The sequence below is a fragment of the Pteropus alecto genome, unplaced genomic scaffold (genome assembly GCF_000325575.1).
Source record: "Pteropus alecto unplaced genomic scaffold, ASM32557v1 scaffold86, whole genome shotgun sequence".
NCBI lineage: Eukaryota > Metazoa > Chordata > Mammalia > Chiroptera > Pteropodidae > Pteropus > Pteropus alecto.
The window spans coordinates 11,430,701-11,453,442 of NW_006442109.1; the positions used below are offsets into that span (position 1 = coordinate 11,430,701).

Below are 22,742 nucleotides of genomic sequence, written 5' to 3' on the forward strand. Positions count from 1 at the left end.
TGAAAGCATTTATTTTAAAAGATGACCAATATCCTTTGCTCAGAACCCAAAACCTGGTTCCTCGGGGTAGTCTAGTGAAGGAGGCAAGCAGGCTTCATTTTTTTTAAGATCAGCAGTCACAAGGAGCGACTCAGTCACAAGTCATAACAGGATGACTTCACTGAGCATGGGTGAGCTCCCTCAGGCACCTGACTGTAGGCACTACAGGGTCTTTTCTCGCCACCACCCTGCCCACAAGTCTCTTCATCTGAGCCTCTGTACACCAACAGCCCCAGATGGTGAAGGTGGTGAGGGTGCTGTAAGAACTAGCTTGCTGTTGACTGACTTCCAGAGCTTGAGCAAGTACATCATCATTTACTTGGCTCCACTGAAAGGTATTTAGAAATAATAGTCCAAAGGAAAGAGACCAGACCTTTAATGATACTTTCCATAAAACAGTTCAGGTTGGTGAAGCAGAAAAGGGATGTGATTACAACTTAAATGAAATCGATCACTTGCATAATCCTCTCAGCATCATACAAACTAGGTTTTAATGGCAAATGATTACAACACAGCACGACCAATGCTTACGGAGGGCAGTTTGGATTCCATTACACTCAGACCTGAGGGGGAAGGTACTGCATCCAGTGAGGCGATGCAAAGACCCTGGACTACGCCATGACACTACCACATGCCCACCTCTTCCTGTGCAGTGAGTGTTCCCATGGCTACACTCGGTCACCTGGGACCCATGCCTGGCTGCAGGAACACACTTTGCTCACGAGCTTTGCCAGGGCCCAAGTGAAGAGGCCACATCAGCAACAGAGGGGACATGAAAGGTTTAGGGGACAGTGGAGGTTGAGGTGGGATAAGTATATCTTACTAGACTTATGTACACTAAACCAATGAAGGAGAGGTTTGGCTTTAAGAAATAAATACGTCCCCAACCCCAGAAACCAAGCTGCTGAGTAGGTTCCACAGGTGAGATACACATTTAACACCAACCAGGGCCAGTATACTTTACCGGTTTAATTCTATTACATTTGTCATCACTAGACACTGAGTAGAATACAGTGGATAAGCAAAGGTTTCTCCACCATGGAGAGAGATTTGTGTTGCCACAAACTGTTTCTATCACCCCCCTGTGTGGGAGGACTTCTGAGAAAGTTTTCTTGTCCAAGGAGCCACGTGACCCGGCATGAGGCCCTGCCTTAGCATAAGTTCTCTGAGAAGCCACATACATGCCTGAGACAGCATGGCACAAGAGAAAAAGCCCTGAAGAGCACACACACAAAAAAATCAGCTTTTAAAATAGGTGTGATAAGGCTACACAGTTAAATTTTTAAAATACAAATAGGCACATTTACATCACTGGTGTTCAAGTGCACAATTCAAATGGATGCAATCATTTTTCCAAAGAGCCTTCGTGATACCATTCAAACATTTCTGCTTAAAATCAAGCAATAAAAATACAAAAATTCAAAGAGACGTGTTTATCTCTTAAGCCAACAGTGTTGCCTGAGGACCACTTTCCTCAACAAGGTAATCCAGTCCATTGCTAAGTTCCACCTGGCATAAAAAGACAGCTTTTCACCACCATCAACACTGCCCAAAGCTTTATTGTTGAAGTCATAACAGCTGCCCATTCAGCGATACTAACGATCTAAGTGCAAATGTTAGAAGTTACAGCTGTGTACCTTCTAAAGCAAAAGAGCCTGGATTCATAGGAGATACTTAGCAAAATCAAAGAAGATGCACATTTCAAGTTCAATTAGATGTGGTGTTAATGTACTGATTAGATCAAATTATGCAAAACTCATTTTTGTAGATCAAAAAGTCAACTATCACAATTTCATATGGTTCAACCTAATCTAATTTAGCACTGTAAACCATTTTAAATACATGTTCACCTCTTAATTATCTTCTAGACTCTTTAAATGGTAAGACCTAACATGATGGCAAAGTTTTTCTCTGGAGTGAAAATTTAGACCAGCCCTGTCCAAGGAAACACTACGCATTGGTGGAAATGGTCTAGCGGTGCGCGGTTCTGTGCCACAGAACATGAAACGGGGCTAGTGCGACTGAAAAACTTAAAGTTAATTAAATTTGTGGCTAGTGACCACCTGTACCGGACAGGACAAGGTTAAACGTAATTGCAATTTGTTCCTAGTCATGTTAAAGTGTTTAGCAGATGTGTTCTGCTCTGAGAAAATGTGGGATTTATGCAGCTAATACTAAAGTGGAAAATGAAGCCGCATCTGCTCCTGCAACTTCAAATATCTGGCCTAGGACGGCAAGCACCAGAATTTCTTTTACATTTACACACTTAAAATCTTTACTTTTTTGTTTAATAGAAGAAACAAGATTATCAAAAAGTCTGGTTGGCTGGCTTAACATGAACTACTTTCTGTCCCTTGTAATAACTTGTAGAAAATTGAGAAGGGAGAAAAATAATGATTGGGACAAGAGATGAACATGAAAACAGTGTGTGGTCCATGCATACAGGCCTATTTTGGAGTTCCTTCTCTAAGTAATTTGCAAGTAATGCCACCGCCACCCATAATCAACAGACTGGCTTGAAGCACGCGCGGAAATCACGATCACCTTCGTTAAATGGGATTCTGGTTCCAAATTTCAATTTAAGTTAAATCTAAATAGTTCTTGTACCTATTTTTCTTAAGAACAATTTTAAAACAAAGACTACTAAACTCAACAGGAACTCTACTTATTCAAAGTGAGAATATTTTTAACTTGCTCTGCTATCAGGATAGGCCAGAGTTTTTAAAACCTTAGAGTAATAAAGATTCTCATTTCCTTCTGTAGAAGCAGACCCCACAGTGTTACATGAAGGGCAGATGATGGTCAGAATCAACTCTGGAGGCTGGCATTTCAACCCCAGATGGCAAAGCAGGAAGAAACAGTGAAGCAGACATGCAGTTATCCCCAGTGCTACAACTAATGGGGGAATTAGGTGCTGATTCAAAAAAGCAAACAAAAGCTATGGTTGCATCTCACTGGGTAACACCTATGCCATGTAGCTGGGTCACAGAATTTTTTTAACACTAAATGTATTTGGTCTTATTTAGACTTTTCTGTACTCTCACCTCTATTAAAACACACATAAAAATACCCCCAAACCAAAAAACCAACAGAGTAATTCTTGAATTTTCAGTACAGGTACCACTGAACCACCAAATTTATTTAGTGCTGATAAACAGCAGCCTTGAAAGATACCAGGAGCATCAATTACCTGGTCTACTCAATGATGCACTCTGTTATCTCTTACAAGCAAAAAGAATGATTACTGAGCAGTCACTGAAATCTCGTGGGCCACAAATTACATGCACACATGATTCTTGATTTAGAGTCAACCTGATCTCCAGTACAGCAGGCAGTTATGTCGTTCTTCATGATCAGGAACAGAGCTTGCTTTCGGCATGTGAGAGAAACCAAAGCATTGATGCAAATGTGCCTCAAAGTGAGAACTGAAAACATTAATATAAAAAAGTCAAATAGAACTAAGTTCTTGGAACTACATATAAAAACAATTATTACAACTAAAGCAGCAAATCAAAACATCTGCTGAGGTTTTCTGGTAGAACTAAAAAAAAAAAAGTTGGTGCCCATGTTCAGTAAGTCACTACCATTGACAAAATAAAACTAAACCCAAAATAGGAAACTGAAAAGTGCATAATGAAATTAAATCTTGGATCAAGTATTTATGGAAAACTGGAAATGTTTGTCCGGTACAGTTGACGAATAATGATTTAGAGGAGGTATTAAAGTTTATCTGATCCAGCTTTGGCCTGGCGTTCCACATAAAAAAGGATGTAGGCCTTTGCCTTCACAACGGTGTCTTCATCAGTCAATGTTACAGTACTGTCATTAAAATGGAACCAGCGACCTTCATGAGTTGCATATGCTGTGTAATGTCCAGAACCAACCCTGTAAGGAAAAGTCAAAATATCAAAGACGACTATAGAAATCAGACGGAACTGTGCAACCATGAAACTCACAGATATATAAATTTTAATAAGTACTATCATCAAAGAATAAATCCTGGAGACTTGTTTAAAATGGCTGTTTGAGCTCACATTTTTATCTTCCTCAAAACCCACCGAAATGACAAGGAATATATTGACACTGGAAAACAGAGAAAAGTGCCACTGACTGACCAAAAATTGAGGATTTTCTAGAATACATAAAGGAGTGTATTGGATTAACAGAGAAACCCAATAGCTAAGGAACTCTCAATATAATTAAGCATTGGTCAAGGCCTGTGGAAACATGGGAAACTGAGAACCAGATTCCTCATTAGTCTTGGGGGAAAAAACCAAGCTTAAGAAAGCCGTCTGCCTCCAGGGAAGCGCTTTCCCCCTACTTTGGCCGTCAGGGCTTTTCTCTGTCAGCCTGACCCACACATTCTCACTGGAGCCCCGGAGCCAGCCCTCCCAGGCAGAGCAGCATTCTGGTACAACAGAGACCTTCACAATTGCTAGAAAAAACGCTTACCATTTACCAATAATTATCAACCTCATTCCTCATTTATCATGATCCTGAATAAACAACCAAAAGTCATCAAAAAGATACGTCCCAAGAAAAACAGTAAAGCAGTTAACCATTGAGGAATTTAATGCAAAAATACAAAAAGAACTCTAAAAATTCTAATTAGTACCAACGGTTTTAAGGAGATACTGCAACCATAAAACAAGAATAGGCTGTTATGAAAAAGTTATCAGAAAAATGTGATGGCCACAATCTAAATATTTCATGGAGAAGCTAATCTTCAATTTGGATATAAATGAAACCCAAATTGGTGATTTGGAAAAACAAACCATGGCAGTTCTCTGAAACAGATGGAAAACATGAAAGAATAGTTAAAATGTGTGAAAGACCTAAATTCACTGTACATTTAACAGGAGTTCCAGAGGGAGAATAGAGAATGGGGTGGAATAAATAAACATTTCCATGAGCTGAAGCCACCAGACTAAGCTTATCCCTATCAACTATCAGGAATATATATGATGTAATTTCTTAACAGGATCCTACAACTTTCCAAAGAGAAAAAAACAGGCCGCCTATAAAGAAGTGAATGAGAGTCAGACTTGTAGTGGACTCATCATTTATAATTCTATGAATGAATGGTGAAGCAACTGGACCAATGTCTACAAAGTTCTGGAGAAAAGGATTTTCAACATGGATAATGTTTTGCCCAAGTAATAGTAGTCTGCAAGTTTGAAGGTAAAGCTGTCATTCTCAAACAGATCAGAAATCAGACCGTAAATGCCCCTAATACAAAATTTTACGGGGAAAAAAAAATCAAGAATTATTCAACAAAATAAAAAATCTTCAGAGAATATAATGTTAAGTTATAAATAATCTTCCATTTTCTCTCATTTAAATATCAATCGGCAAAAGAAATAACTTTAAAGACTACTCAGGATTTTATGGACAACAAGATTGGGTTCTAAATGTTGGCCTCGAATGAATCATGCTCCATTTTGCTTTATGTACCTTCTCTTCGTGGTTCACAACATCCTCTCAGGAATGTTCTTTCACACCAAAACTTAAAGTACTACTTCATCTACTTGAATGTATCTGAATCCATTTTTTAGGGAGTTTGGGAAGAATTATCAAGAGTAATGCAACACTGCAGGTCTACACTGCTATTCCCAACCATGCCGAGGCCACCGCATACTCACCCAGAGCCGTGGTGCACCACCACAGCAGCGAGGTCATACAGGCAACTCTCGGGGCCGCTGTTCTCGGGCTGCAGAAACAGGGAGAAGGCATCCCGGGCCTGAGTTAGAAGCAGTGGTCAATGGCTTCAGTACTTCCTGCCTCAATAACCTCTACCCACTGTCTGTGAAGACGTAATTTTACCGAAGAGCCATCTTTTCACTAGGCTAACCAAGGTAATTACCTTACCTCTAGCAAGTAGCATTTCATGTCTAGGCCTCTCAGTGGAAATTCTACATATATATCAACTTTGTTTCTTAAATATGCTGTCCAATGAAATCTTTTCAAATGTAAGCATAGCACCTGGATGAGAGATAAGGACAAAGACTGTAAATAAAACACCTAATTTACCTTTCAATCAAAATTACTTGGTACTAATGTCTCTCAAATAATATTTTAGATGGCCTATCAGTTTTTCTTTTGATCTTTGATATTGCTTTCTTCCACACATACATTATTGTGATATTATAATTTATAATAAATATATATTTGGTCTTAGTTCTCTTTTCTGGGACTACAGCTCCTAAAACCCTTAGAATTTCCTAAGCAGTGAGAGTGATAAACATGTCTTATGTTAATGAGGTGACTGGTAGACCTCACCTTAGGATGAAGGCTGGTTGCCAAGAGAACAGACCAAGTGATTAGAGGGCTGGAACTTTCAGTCCCACCCCCCTCATCTCCAGGGTGGGGAGAGGGAATAGAAGCTGAATGGTCACCAGTGGCCAATAATGTAAACACTTACACATATGTAATAAAGTCTCCATAAAAACTCAAAAACACTGGGTTTGGAGAAGATCCAGGTTGGGACACCAGGTGCCACCATGCCAGGACCCAAACCCCGCAAGAACAGAAGGTCCTTTGTTTGGAACCTGGCTCTGTATATCTTCATCTGGTTGTTGATTCATATCCTTAAATATGCTTGATAATAAATCAGTAATCTAGTAAGTAAACAGGTTTCTTCTGTTCTGTGAGCTGCTCTGATCAATTAATGGAACCCAAGGAGGGGGGCAGGGCAGGTGGGCATAGGAACCTCTGATTTACAGATAATCAGAAGTACAAGTAACCGCCTGGACTTGCAACTGGCATCTGCAGTCCAAAGAGAAGGGGGTCATGGTAACTTCCAGTGTGTAGGTCAGAAGCATAAAGTAACAACCTGGGCTTGTGACTGGCATCTGAAGTGGAAAAAGGTCTTGTGGGAATAATTTAGCCTTTAACATGTGGAATCTGATGTTATCTCAGGATAGTCTCAGAACTGAGTTGAATTGTAGGACACCCAGCTGGTGTGGGAGAATCGTCTGGTGGTGGTGTGGGAGCTGCTCTCCCCCTCTACACACTGGAAATGGTTATCAGGACACGCTGAAGTATGCATTCTCAAAGGGTCTATTTAGCTTTTACTGAAAACTCTAGAGACCAATACAGAACAGATCACATAAAGTTATAAAAATAATTTGTTTTCTCATCAGTCATAAGCACTTTCCCCTCAAAACTGCATTATAATTTGAAACTTAACACTTACCTTGGGTAGTTTTTGAATCCAGAACTTTTTAGTGGACTTTTGTTTCTTTTTGCATTTGTGGCACATATATAATTCTGTCTCATCAAGTTCTTCTAAGTCAGTAAAACTGCGAAGACAATCTAAAACCAAAATGATTTTGAGAGCATTAAAAGAGGAAGTCTTTAATAGAGGTAGAGTATTGTGGAAAACAGACTGAGAACTTCAAAGCTGAACGACTCAGGCTCAAATCTCCACTTTATTAGCTATATGTGACCTTGGAAAAGTCAGCCTTTCTCAGTTACCAAAAAAAGACCAAATTAATAATAATAATAATAATAATAATAATAATACCTACTTTGAAGAACTGCTGTAAGAAATAAAAATATGTATAAAGTGCCTAGCATCATGTTTGACATCTGGTAGCACTATTATTTTTTTAGATGGTATTATTGTTGTTGCAATTGCTATTATTAATGAAAGAATTAGTCTGAATAACTGATAAAAATGGTTTCCCAATGAAATCAGGTTGAAACAGCAATTTTCTCTCAATATCTTACATTACAGAGGACAAAGCCCAAAATTCATAAAAAAAAAAAAAAAGGCAAATTTAGATCAAACATTTTCACAGTCAGAACTTATTAAAAAATAAACACAGATTATAGAAGGCTGCATTATCGGCCTCCTACTACACCCTCCAATGGCTCCTTCATTCCAGACTGTACTCCCAATCCCCTGGATAAACCAGAGCTACATAATTTTCTTTTAAACACTTAATTGTGTAAACTGGGCCTTGGTAAACTGTGGCCCCAAGCCAAATCCAGCCACCTGGCATTGTAAATAAAATTGTCCTGGAACACAGCCATGCCCATTCATTTATATATTATTACCTGTTGCTGCTTTTAAGCTGCAACTGCAGAGTTGAGTCACTGGGACCAGACCTTTATTTTATATGCTATAGAAGCCTAAAGTATTTACTTATCTGGCTGGCCCTTTATAGAAAAAGTTTGCTGACTCCTGGTACAATCAGTAGTATATTCAGAAGTCTATAAAATGTATGTATCATTCTGTAGAGAATTAATATTATTCTATTTAAAGAAAAATATGAATGCTTAAGTACCCACCACTCAGGTAGAGGAATGGATTCTCTCCTGTACCTGAGGAGCCCATTTATGTGAATGGCATCCCTTAGAGTCATGCAGTGGGCAGCCTGTGCAACCACATGCAGGAGCCATGTTGGGAGCTTCCTGTGTGTGCCTCTTCCCAATTACGAACGCCCTCTCCCCCTAGAAGCAGCCAGTATCCTGACTTTTGTGTTAATCATTTCTTTGCTTACCTTTATAGATCATAATGTGCATCTTTAAACAATATACTGTTTACTCTGAAAAGCTGGATAGCAAGCACAAACCTAGCTACATAAGGAAAAGCAATACTATCTCTGTACTCAAGAATTTCCATGTCATAGTCGGCCTTGGCTTCCATGACAGAGTAGAAGGGCCCCATCAGGGGAGGTTAGTGGGACAAGGTCTAGCAGAGCTTGGGTGTGGGCTGGTTATTGCATAGGCCAGTATGTGGCCAGGGGGTATAATTGACATATAACATCAGTTTTGGGTGTACAACATAATGATTTGATGAATGTGTTATGCTGAAAATGATTACCACAGTAAGTCTAGTTAATACCCATCATCATACATATCTAGAAAATCTTTTTTCTTGTGATGAGAACTCTTAGCAACTTTCAAATATGCAATACATATTATTAACTATAGTCACCATGCTGTATATTACATCTCCATGACTTTATTTTATAGCTGCAAATGTGTACCTTTTGAGCCCCTTCACCTATTTCACCCACCTGACCCTGCCTCTGGCAACCATTAATCTGTTCTGTTTCTATGAACTTGGGTTTGTTTTTTTAAATAGGTTCCACAAATAAGTGATATCCTATGGTATCTGGCTTTCTTTCTTATTTCTCTTAGCATAATGCCCTCAAGGTCCACATTGCCACAAATGGCAAGGTTTCCTTTCTTTTTATGGCTGAATAATATTCTGTTGTTGTTGTGTGTGTGTGTGTGTATCATATTTTCTTTATGCATTCATCCGTTGATGGACATTGAGGTTGTTTCCATATCTTGGCTCTTATAAACAATGCTGCCATGAACATGAGGGTGTATATATCTTTTCAAATTAGTTTTCATTTTCTCCCAATAATAATACAGAAGCAGAACTGCTGGATCATATGGTGATTCTATTTTTAATTTTTTGAGAATCCTCCATACTGTTTTCCACAGTGGCTGTACCAATTAACATTCCTACCAGCAGTGCCCAAGGGTTCTCTTTTCTCCACATCCTCTCCAACACTTGTTTGCTCGTCTTTTTAATGATAGTCATTCTAACAGGTATGAGGTGGTATCTCACTGTGGTTTTGATTTGCATTTTCCCTGATGATTAGTGATGTCAATGCCTTGTAATATGCCTGTGAGTCATCTGATGTCTTCTTTGGAAAAATGTCTTTTTAAATGGGATTATTTGTTGTTGTTATTGTTTTGCTACTGAACTGTATGAGTTCATTATATATTTTGGAATTAACCCATTATCAGACATATGATTTGCAAATATTTCTCCCATTCAGTAGGTTGCAGACAAAATTTCATTTTGTTGATTTCTTTTGCTATGCAAAAGCTTTTTAGTTTGATGCAGTCTCACTTGTTTACCCCTATGTTTTCTTTCAGGAGTTTTATGGTTTCAGGTCTTACATTCAAGTCCATTTTGAGTCAATTTTGGTGTATAGTATAAGACAGTGGTCCAGTTTCATTCTTGTGCATGTGGCTGTCCAGTTTTCTCATGACCATTTATTGAAGAGGCTGTCCTTTCCCCACTGTATGTTCTTGGCTCCTCTGTCATAAATTAATTGACCATATATTCATGGGTTTATTCTGGGCTATTCTGTTCCACTGATTATGTGTCTGTTTTTATGCCAATATCATACTACTTTGAATACTATAGTTTTGTAGTACAGTTGAAATCAGGGAGCACGATGCCTCCAGCTTTGATCTTCTTTCTCGACTGCTTAGGCTAGGCAGTCTTTTGTGGTTCCATACAAATTTTAGGACTGTTCTATTTCTATGAAAAAAATGCCACTGGAATTTTGATAGGGATTACAATGAATTTATAAATTGCTTTGGGTACTGAACATTTTAACAATATTCTTCCAATCCATGAGCATATAGCATACCCGTTCATTTATTTGTGTCTCCAATTTCTTTCATCAATATCATAGTTTTCAGTGTGCAGGTCTTTCACCTTGTTGGTTAAATTTATTCCCAGGTATTTTATTCTTTTTGATGAAGTGGTAAATGATATTGTTTTCTTAATTTTCTTTCTGATAGTTTATTAGTGTATAGAAATGCAACAGTATTTGTATATTGATTTTGTATTCTGCAACTTTACTGAATTCACTTAGTTTTAACAGGTTTTTGGTGGAGTCTTTAGGGTTTTCTATATATAATATCATGTCATCTGCTAACAGTAAGTTTTACCTGTACCTTTCCAATTTGGAGGCCTTTTATTTCTTTTTCTTGCCTAACTACTCGGTCTAGGACTTCCAATACTATGTTTAATAAAAGTGGTGAGAATGGGCACTTTTCTTGTTCCTGAACTCAGAGGAAAGGCTTTCAGCTTTTTACTGTTGAGTATGTTTGACACAAGCTTGTCATATATGACCTTTATTATGTTGAGGTACCTTCCCTCTATACCAAATTTGCTGAGTTTTTTAAATCATAAATGGATATTGAATTCTGTCAAATGGTTTTTCTGCATCTGTTGATATCATATGATTTTTATCCTTTATTTTGTTAATGTAGTGTATCACACTGATTGGATTTGTGGATACTGAACCATCCTTGCATCCCTGGAATAAATCCCATTTGATCATGGTGTATGATCCTTTTAATGTATTATTGAATTCAGTTTGCTAATATTTTGTTGAGGATGTTTGCATATAGATTCATCAGGGATACTGGCCTATAATTTCCTTTTCTTATGGTGTCTTTGTCTTGTTTTGGTATCAGAGTAACGATGGTCTTGTAGAATGAGTTTGGAGGTGTTTCCTCCTCTTCTATTTTTTGGAAGAGTTTGAAAAATATTGGTATTAATTCTTCTTCAATGTTTGGTAAATTTACCAGTGAAGCCATCTGGTCTTGACTTTAGTTTGTTGGGACATTTTTGATTATTGATTCAATCTCCTTACTAATAATTGTTCTGTTCAAATTTTCTATTTCTTCATGATTCAGTCTCGGTGGGTTGTATTGTTTCTAGGAATTTATCCATTTCTTCTAGGTTGTCCACTTTGTTGTCATATAATTGTCTATAGTTATGAGCCTTTGTATTTCTGTGGTATGAGCTGTAATGTCTCCTCTTTCATTTCTGATTCTGAGTCCTATTTTTTTCTTGGTGAGTCTAGCTAAAGGTTAGTCAATTTTATTTATTTTTCTTAAGAATAAACTCTTAGCTCTTAAGTGTCACTGGTCTTTTCTACTATCCTTTTAGTCTCTATTTCATTATTTTTGGCGGCACAGGGGTAGGGCTCTGATCTTTGTTACTTCCTTCCTTCTACTTTGTTCTTCTTTTTCTAGTTCCTGAAGGTATAAAGTTAGGTTGTTTGAGATTTTTCTTATTGTTTGAGGTAGGCATCTATCACTATAAACTTCCCTCTTAGAACTGCTTTTGCTGCATCCCACAAGTTTTGGCATGTTGTACTTCCATTTTCATCTGTCTCAAGGTATTTTTTTCTCTTTTGACTTCTTCTTTGACTCACTGGTTGTTCAGTAGCATGTTGTTTAACCTCCATGTATTTGTGTATTTCCAGTTACCTTCTTATAATTGATTCCTAGTTTCATACCGCTGTGGTTGGAAAATATATGATTTCAATCTTCTTAAATTTATTAAGGCTTGTTTTGTGGCCTAATATATGATCTAGCCTAGAGAATGATGCATGTGCTCTTGAGAAGAATATTTTGTTGCTTTTGGATAGTATGTTCTGTATATGTCTATTAAGTCCATCTGGTCTAATGAGTTGTTTAAGGCCGACATTTCCTTATGGGTGTTCTGTCTGGATGATCTATCCATTGATGTAAGTGGAGTATTAAAGCCCCCTACTACTATTATATTGCTCTCTCTTTCTCCTTCTAGCTCTGTTAATATTTGCTTTATATATTTAGATGCTCCTATACTGGGTATACATTTACTAGTGTTATATCTTCTTATTGGATTGACTCCTTTATCATTATGTAATACCCTTGTCTCTTATTACAATCTTTGTTTTAAAGTCTATTTTGTCTGATATAAGTATAGCTACCCCAGATTCCTTTTGGTTTCCATGTGCCTGGAATATGTCTTTTCAATCCCTTCACTTTGTCTCTTGGTGTCCTTACATCTGAAGCAACTCTCTTGTAGGTAGCATATCAGTGGGTCTTGTTTTTTAATGCACTCAGCTACACCATGTCTTTTAATTGGAGAATTTAGTTCATTTACATTTAATTATGTACTTATTACCATTTTGTTAAGTGTTTTCTGGCTGTTTTGTAGTTCTTCTCTGTGCCTTTCTTCTCTTGCTCTCTTCCTTTGTGGTTTGATGACTTTCTTTAGTGGTATGCTTAGGTTCCTTTCTCATTATCTTTCTATCTAATAGGTTTTTGCTTTGTGGTTACCATAAGGCTTACATATAACTTTTTATAAGTCTATTTTAAACTTATAACAAGTTTGAACACACTCTAAACTTCTACATTTTTACTCTTCTTCATTCACATTTTATGTTTGATGCCACATTTTACATCTTTTTTTATCTTGTGTATCCCTTAGCTAATTATTATAGTTATAGCAATTTTTACTACTTTTGACTTTTAACCTCATATGAATTTAATGTGATTAATCTACTACCTTTACTGTATATTTACCTTTACCTATTAATTTATACTTTCATATGCTTTCTTGTTACTAGTCAGCACCTGTTCTTTGAAGCTTATAGAAGTCTCTTTAACATTTCTTATAAGGCTGATTTAGTGCTAATAAACTCCTTTAGCTTTTGCTTGTCTGGAAGACTATCTTTCAATTCAGTATTATATCTTTGCTGGGGAAAGTATTCTTAGTTGGAAGTTTTCTTCTTCCTGCACTCTGAATATATCATGCCACTCCCTTCTAACCTGCAAATTTTCTGCTGAAAAATTTGATAGTCCTATGGGGGCTCCCTTGTACAAAGCAAGTTGTTTTTCTCTTGCTGCTTTTAAAAGTCTCTCCTTGTCTTTAACTTTTGACATTTTAACCATAAGGTATCAGTGTGTGTCCCTTTGGGTTTGTCTTATTTAGAACTCTCTGGGATTCCTGGATATGGATGTCTGTTTCCTTCCTCAAGTTAAGGAAGTTTTCTGTCATCATTTCTTCAAATAAATTTTCTTCCCCTTTCTCTCACTCTTCTCCTTCTCGGACCACTATAATGCGAATGCTAGTCTGCTTGATGTTGTCCCATAGTCCCATAAGCCAGGGGTCCCCAACCCCTGGTACTGGTCTGTGGCCGATTAGGAACCAGGCCACACAGCAGGAGGTGAGTGGTGGGCGAGTGAGTGAAGCTTCATCTGTATGTGCAGCCGCTCCCCAGTGCTAGCAACACCGCCTCAGCTTCACCTCAGATCATCAGGCATTAGATTCTCATTAGAGCTCTGGTCCATGGTGCCAAAAAGGTTGGGGACTGCTGTCTTAAGCTATCTTCATTTTTCCTTCATCAGGGATATTTGCCTGTAATTTTTATCATATCATTCTTTTTGCTGCTCTGATTAGGTGAGTTCCAGAGCCCTCTGAGTTCACTGATAGTTTCTTTTGATTCATCTCTCTGCTGTTTTCAGTTATTATATTCTTCAACTCTGACTTCTATTTGGTCTTTTATCTCTTTGTTGAAGTTCTCACTGTGTTCATCCATACCTTTCCTGAGATTGAACTCTTTATCAGGTAAATTACTTATCTTCATTTCATTAAGGTTTTTTCCTGAGGTGTTATCTTGTTTTTTTCATATGGAATATATTTCTCTGTTTCTTCATTTTGCTTCACTCTATGTGTTGGTTTCTAAGCATTAGATGAAACAGGCACCTCTGCCAGTCTTGAAGGAGTGCCTCCTGTAAGAGATGAACCTTAGCATGCAACCCTGCCCTAGCTCTTAGTTGTCTCTCAGAACAACCTGTGATTGTCCAAGCAACCTATTTTATTTTTAATAGTTCCCAGTAGTTGAGGATGTGCCAAGACTTGTCAGTATCCCAAAGGGGAGGGTCTTCATCAGCCACTAGATTCAGGCTGATTCCAAACCAGACCCTCAGGCAGCAGTTTTTAAAGTATGCAGATATATATGGTCCTGTGAGACTGCATCTGGCCACCAGAGCCAGGTGATCTGGAGGTGTCCCCTGGAGCTGAAAAAAGCTGGGGCTCCATATAAGTATTAAAGTCCTTTCTAGGAGATACTGGCAAGCTGTAGCAGGCCAGAAGAGGAGCACAAAGATGGTGTACCCTAGCCTACATCCCAAGAGCAGCTCTGTAGGCCCCTAGATATATGCCAAACCTGAAGCCTGCCCCCAAGGACAAGCTCCAGGACAAGCAAATAGGTCTCTTTGAAAGAAAGACTGGGGGTGTGTTTCAGTCTGATATCTATTCAGTATTGTGGGGTGCTAGCCTGTCAAGAACTCTCTCTCCAGTTGTTATGGTTTTATGGGACCCGGGAACGCACGCTTCCCTGGCCACCAGAGCCGGGAGACCAAAGGGAATCCCCTGACCAGCAGCCACAAAATCAACAGCACCAGACAAGTATAAGAGCTCCCCTTCTGAGATACTGTTGCTGTGGAGCACAGCAGAGGGAGAGCAGGAAGATATCGCCCACCCTCTGAAGACTCTGGAAGGATTACAGTGGGCCTTTACATGTGTGTTTAATTAGAAGCCTGCACTTCAGGCTGCAGCTATGAAGATAAGCTAATAAGTCTCTTTTGTAGAAAAACTGAGCTCCTAGGTCTGTTGCCTCTTGCTGTGTCCTGAGGGTGGTGGCTGTTTAAGAACTTTCTCTATTGGTTACAAGTCCTGTGGGACCTCCAAGCGTAAGCCCCACTGGACACCAGAGCCAGGTGACATAGAATTGTCCCCTGGCAGCACCCACAAAAACTGGAGCACCAGATGCATGTAAAAACTCCCCTCTGAGATATACTGGTACTCTGGAGTGTGGCAGAGGGAGAGCATGAAGATGGCACCTGCAAGCCTCCATCCCCAGAGAATACCCCAGCAGGCCCCTGCCCCTAAGGCGACTACTTTAGGATTAGCAAATAAGCCTCTTTCACATAAAGTCTGGGTGCTTTTCAATCAGCAGCTTCTGGCCTGGCCCTAGGGTGAGTGGGTCTACATACAAGCCCTTTAAGAGCCATTTCTCCGTTCACTACAGCCTCATAAACTAGGGCTAATCTCTCACATACAGGTCTTAAAAAGCTGCAGTATCCAATGTGGGGTTCAAACCTTTCACTCTTCAGGGAGAAGTGCTGGGTTTTAGTTCGCTCCTGATTGTGGGTCACTACGTCAGGAGATGGAACAGACTGTGTCTCAGTCTCTCTTACTCGCTTCGTTGTGGTTTCCTTCTAACTTCCTGATGTGCAAGAGTTGCTCAGCTAGTTTTTAGGGTTTTTCTTTTTTTTTTTTTTTCCAGAGGAAATCATTCCATATGTACCTACAGAGTCAGTGTGTCCACGGGAAGAGGTGAGCTCAGGACCATCCCACGTTACTATCTTGAACTGGAATCCTTCTCGTGTATTTTAAAATAAGCCTTTGCTTCCTGATCCCAATACCTGGAATATAAATCCCACCTCTTTCTCCCCTCAACTCAGTGTACTTCTCACTTTTTTTGAGGCTTTCCCAACCTCCTGTGGACACTGAGCCCTCTGTCTCCAACTTTGTTCCTAGTAGATCTCATAAACATAACATTACCAACTTGCTATATTTTATGTCAAGGATGGTTCCTAGAAAAGGGTATACTGTTTTGACCTTATACGTCCTGAAGCAAGTCTCAAACACTAAACCCAAATTTATAGTGATGCTGTCCTCAGAGGCCTCCTAAATTCCACATTTCTAGCTAGAAAGAGCACTGACTACACCACAGACTGGCGGGTACCATGAATCCCTTGTTTTTTAGTGCTCCTGATTGTGGGTCACTACGTCAGGAGATGGAACAGACTGTGTCTCAGTCTCTCTTACTCGCTTCGTTGTGGTTTCCTTCTAACTTCCTGATGTGCAAGAGTTGCTCAGCTAGTTTTTAGGGTTTTTTTTTTTTTTTTTTTCCAGAGGAAATCATTCCATATGTACCTACAGAGTCAGTGTGTCCACGGGAAGAGGTGAGCTCAGGACCATCCCACGTTACTATCTTGAACTGGAATCCTTCTCGTGTATTTTAAAATAAGCCTTTGCTTCCTGATCCCAATACCTGGAATATAAATCCCACCTCTTTCTCCCCTCAACTCAGTGTACTTCTCACTTTTTTTGAGGCTTTCCCAACCTCCTGTGGACACTGAGCCCTCTGTCTCCAACTTTGTTCCTAGTAGATCTCATAAACATAACATTACCAACTTGCTATATTTTATGTCAAGGATGGTTCCTAGAAAAGGGTATACTGTTTTGACCTTATACGTCCTGAAGCAAGTCTCAAACACTAAACCCAAATTTATAGTGATGCTGTCCTCAGAGGCCTCCTAAATTCCACATTTCTAGCTAGAAAGAGCACTGACTACACCACAGACTGGCGGGTACCATGAATCCCTTTAGACTGATTATTATGGAGTTTGTAAGCTCTGAAGCTAAATTATGGGAGCTTTCACCACCAATTATTTGTTGCATCATGTGGAAAGCTGTGGCCTTAAGCCACAGTGGGGGTAGGAATTAGATACAGGAAAAAAAAAAAAACCCCAACAATTTTCCCTATTTAAAAATCATCATGAAAAACTCAATAAATGAGGAAAAGAAAGCAACTTCTTCAACATGATAAAGACCATATAAGAAAATCCCAAAGTAAACATCGTATTCAGAGGTCAAAGGCTAAAAAAACTTTTCCCCTAAGATCAGGAACAAGACAAGAATGCCCCTTTCACTTCTATTCAACATAGTACTGAAAGTTTTAGCCAGAGTGATTGAACAAGAAAAAGAAAGAAAAGGCATCCAAATTGAAAATGAAAAAGTAAAATTATCCCTGTTCACAGATGACATGAGCTTACATGGAGAAAACCCTAAAGATAAAAAAAGAAACTGCTCATACTAATAAATGAATTTGGCACGGTTGTAGGATATAAAATCAACACACAAAAATCATTGTTTCCATAAACAATCCAAAAAAGGAAATTAAGACAATTCCATTCACAATCACATCAAAGAGTAAAATTCTTATTAATACATTTAACCAAGGAGACAAAAGAACTGTACTGAAAACTATAAAACATTGCTGAAAAATTTACAAAGACAAATGGAACAACATCTCATTTCAGGGTCTGGGAGACTTATTATTAACTTGACAATACTACCCATAGCAATCCACAGATTCAATGCAATCTCTATCAAAATCCCAGTGGCATTTTTTTTGTAGAAACAGAAAAGCCCATTCTAAAATTCCTATGTAATCTCAAAGAATCACGAACAGCCAAAACAATCCTAAACAAAAAAGTCGCAGGACACAACACGTCTAATTTCAAAATTTACAAAATTATAGCAATCAAAACTGTGTAATGCTGGCATAAAGTTAGACATACAGATCAGTGAAACAGAAAGGAGAGCTCAGAAATTAACTCTCAAATATATGGTCAATTGATTTTTGACAAGAGCAACAGGACCATTCAATAGAGAAAGGACAATCTTTTAAACAAATGGTGCTGGGAAAATTGGATATTCACATGCAAAAGAGTGAAGCTGGACACTTAATATCATATATCAAAATTAACTCAAAATGGATCAAAGGCTTAAACCCTTACAAGACATAAAACCCTTACAAGAAAACATACAGAAAAAGCTTCATAAAATTTGATTTACCAATTTCTTTGATATGGCATCAAAAGCACAGGCAACAAAAGAAAAATGAGATAAACTGGTCCTTGTCAAAAATTTTAAACTTTTGTTTACCAAAGGACACTAACAAGAAAGTAAAAAGACAAACCACAGAATGGAAGAAAAATATTTGCAAATCATTTCTCTGATAAAGAATTACTAGCCACAAAACAGAAAGAACTCCTATAACTCAACAACAAAAATAAACCACCCTAACAGCAGTACAGGAGTGATCTCTGCTGCCTGTGCCCTGACAGGCAAAAGGCTCTCCTAATATTCCACATTCAAAGTAAAGAGGAAAATTGAAATCTCTAACAAAGCTGCTGTATTTATGAATATTAATGAATAAAAAGTGCTTGGATGTTTTACCTTAAAAATAAACCACCTGATTAAAAAATGGGCAAAGGATTTGAATAGACATTTCTCTAGAGAAGATATACAAATGGTCAATATGCAAAGATACTCAACATCATTAACCATTAGGAAATCAAAACCACAATGAGATACCACTTTATATATATTATGATGGCTACTATTTAAAAAACAAAAAATAGAAAATAGAAAATAACACGTGTTACCTAGAATGTGGAGAAATTAGAACCATCATGCATTACTGATGGGAATATAAAATAGTGCAGCTACCAAGTAAAAAAGTTTGGCAGTTTCTTAAAAAATTAAACACAGAATTACATGATCTAGAGATTCCATTCCTAGGTATATACTCAAAAGAACGGATAGCAGGGACTCAAACAGGTATTTGTACATTTAGGTTCATAACAGCATTATTCACAATAGCTAAAAGGTAGAAACAACCCAAATGTCTATCAACAGATTAACAGACAAGCAAAATGTAGTATATTCATACAATGGAATATTATTCATCCTTTAAAAGGCAGACAATTCTGATACATGCCACAATGTGGATGAACGTTGAAAACATACTAAGTGTGATAAGCCATTTACAAAAAGGATATACAGTATGATTTCACTTACATGAAATACCTAGAAAAAAGCAAATTCATAGAAATCAGAATAGAGATTACTGAGGCTAGGTAGATGGGGAATGGTGAGTTATTATTTCATTGGATTAGTTTGTTTTGGATGATTAAAAAATTCTGGAAATAGTGGTGATGGTTGAATAATTTTATGAGTTTACTGAATGCTGCTGAATTGTACACTTAAAAACCATTAACATAGTAAATTGTTATGCATATTTTACCAGCACAAAAAAATTAAATAATTAAAAATCAACATCTGCTTGAAACTTTACCAGACAAATAAGAGGTCAGGCAAAAATGATGACTGAGATGCTCTGTCCCTCAGCCTCTCCATCCTATTCACCAGCAAGACAATGGTCCTCATGTCTCCTCAGCCACACAACACTGAGAAGTAGAAACTACTCAACAACCGGGAAGCCTGTTTTCCTATATTTAACCTACAACAAACCACTTTCTGAAAGGGCCTCTCCCCTGTGTATGGAAGCATGCAGTCATTCAGAAAGGGTTACTAATGAGTTAGCAGGTAGTATTTTAAGTCTTTTTTGGTAATTATTTAGAACCTCTAATTTCAGGAATTTGATACCTTTAGAAGGTATCAAATTATCTTAAGACTATATTACCATTCCACAGCAACTCATTTGCAGTTTTGAGATCAAAATGTAAAATACACAGAAATACTGGACTGCTCTCCAGTTTCTTCTCCCTGCCCGACACCAGTGGGCACATCTGCAGCCACACTGGCAGCCCTCCCTCTGTCCATCCAACAATTCCCACAAGCAGGCCCTAGGGCCACAGCACCTGGCCCTGTATCACTCTGCTCCTTTTCTGCAAATGAAGCCCCTCTCTGTAGCAACCTTCCAGTCCTCAGTTTCTCCCCAACACCAAGGAGGTTCTTTGCGCCTTCCCCCAGCATCTTCTTGCTTTCCAACATTTTCTTCCATTGTATTTTTCTTCCTCCCTACCAGTTTGAGACAGAAACTTACAATGTAACCAAATTATGCATAAGATAGTGGAGTTCCCTCCTTTTCACGTGAGGCCACGTGACAAACCAAAATGTAATGAAAGGTCCATTAGATGATTCGCGAACAAGCAATACAAGCCAAACCTGGTTTTTCAAACACTCAATAAGTGGTGGCCCAACTGCCTCTAGGAGCTGGCTCTCTTTGTGTTTTCACACCTCTCACTGTGGCTGTGACAGGCTCAGGAGCCCCACACCTGCTGCTGTGAACAATGAAACAGCCGCATTGTCACAACTGCATCAGATCAGAAGACTGGTGTGCCCACGGGCAGCCTCTAGGGAGTTTTAATAAAGAAGCAACATTATACACCCTAGCTGAATTAGTTGAGAACTAACTCCCACTACCAGTCATCTCCATATGGGTTTTACAAAGCTTAAACTCTCCTGAAAACCTAATGCCTATTTGTAATGGTTTCTATGGGTTAAAAAAAATAACCCACAATAATTGCAAAGTTCCAACTGCTGCCCTTTTATAAAACAGCTTTTGCAACAAAAATATCCTTAACCATGGTAGGCTTATAAGGGATGTTTATTCTCCTCTTTGCACTCTTGAATTTTCCCCAAATTCTACAATGAACATACAAAGAATTTTCCTTCTTTGTAGCACAGAAAACCATTACTGAAGCATATACACACAATTTCTTTAAGAGGAACACTGCCTAGATATAGCATATCCTTGACATTCACAGATTTGCAAATTGCCATTTTAACTATTTGAAAAGTCTGACCCTGAAGTGTACTACAGTTTAATATTTTGCAGCAGCACGAATATGCATTTCATCTCAAAGCTCATATGTGGAAGTGAATGAATCACATGGCCAGTGAACAGCCTCTCTCGACCAGCTACCTGGCATTCACATCTCAGCAAAGCTTTGCTATTCTCTACTGACCTTCACATTTCTCATTAAGGATCTGAGGAAGCTACTTAAAAAACTCATTTGTATTTTATTGCATTTCATGAGGAAAAAAAATATGCCATGGTGGTTTCTGAAACTCCTAAGATTTTTTTTTATAAGTGTCAGTTTTCCACATAGTAACTGTTAAATAGCATCCCTATAGAGAACAGGGAATAAAACTGGTTTGTTGAAGTTATTAGATCACTTTTATACATTATATAAATTTAATTTAGCAAAGCAGTAATTGAGAAGTATGTATGAATTAATCCACATTTTGTTTTACTTCCCCTAAACAAATACCTAATAATAAAGGTGATACAATAGGTTAAAAACTTTCAAATAATATAAAAGAACACGAAAAAATGTCATGATCCATTTCTTCCTGAAGCCCACTCTAAGATAATCACTATAAAGAGACAGTGTATGCTGCTCAAGTTTAATGTACATATGAATGGTTCTTATCTTATACAAATGGATTCATTCTATGTACATACTTCCATGGATAGTATTTTACTCTACAATATTTTGTAGTTATCTTTCTATGGCCTAGCTATTGATCAACTTTATCTTTTTTAATTGCTACATAGTATAATTTATTAAACCAATGCCCTACTGGTGGGAATATAAATTGTTGAATTTTTCTGCAGTAATAGAGAATGGTTCAATGAACATCTTTTACGTGTTATTGTACATATTTGCAAGTGAAATTACTATGTCTAAGGAAATGCCTATTAAAAATGGTGACCATTACCCTCCCAAAACAACTGTACCAATTTACACTAACACTAATAACATGAATGCCCACTTTCCAAAACTTTCACTAACGATGGATATTATCTTTATCATTTTGACAAATTTTGCTTTACTTACTTTCTTGAATATATGTAAGACATTTTTCAGATGTTAAATTGATCACTTATATTTTGCTTATTCAGATACTTTGCCCAAGTACTTTTTCATATATGTTACAAATATTTATTTCAAGTTCATCATCTCCATTTGCCACTTTTCTTGTTTGTAGTACCAACCAACCACCTAGCTGTGTCATACACGCTTCCCCTGGACGGTCTCAAGAAAGGGGGCGGTCAGCATTAAAGCATTCTGGGGTAGGTAATAAGTGAAATGCTACAGAACGCAATAATAACCAAATACATGACTAACTTGGGATGGGGGACACAACAAAAAGAAAGGAAAGAAGCCTGAACAAACCAGTGTCTCTGGGTGTTCCAACCAAAGATTATCCAAACGTACTGGGTTTGGTTAAATGTTAGGAAACATTTTTCAAGTATATATTCACATATTTATATTGAGGAAAGGTATTTTTTAAACTAATGTCAATATTATTACTATTCTTGTTGAAGAAATTACAAAATGAAGTTAATTCAATTTAGATTTTGTAGTTTGAGGCTAATTCCTTTAATAATTTAATTCTCCCTGATATCCTCTGATTAAATGATATGTTTTATGATTAAGTTAGCTTATAAATTCACATGCCAGAAAATGAATTGACATTAGATATCAAG

The 22,742-nt window shown here is 37.9% G+C and overlaps 1 protein-coding gene across 2 annotated transcripts in view; it reads right to left on the reverse strand.

Annotated features, from left to right (window-relative positions):
• Nucleotides 1-398: 398 nt before the first annotated feature.
• The window catches only part of USP3 (ubiquitin specific peptidase 3), an 82,097-nt gene continuing 59,753 nt past the window's right edge, over nucleotides 399-22,742 (reverse strand). For both annotated transcript variants that reach the window (XM_006920278.3, XM_015596058.2), the window contains exons 12-15: nucleotides 7,235-7,353; nucleotides 5,908-6,021; nucleotides 5,682-5,749; nucleotides 399-3,924 (exon numbers count right to left, since the gene is read on the reverse strand). In XM_006920278.3, coding sequence (XP_006920340.1) covers nucleotides 3,759-3,924; nucleotides 5,682-5,749; nucleotides 5,908-6,021; nucleotides 7,235-7,353 — 467 coding nt within the window. In that variant the 3' untranslated portion in view covers nucleotides 399-3,758. The remainder of the gene's footprint in view (nucleotides 3,925-5,681; nucleotides 5,750-5,907; nucleotides 6,022-7,234; nucleotides 7,354-22,742) is intronic.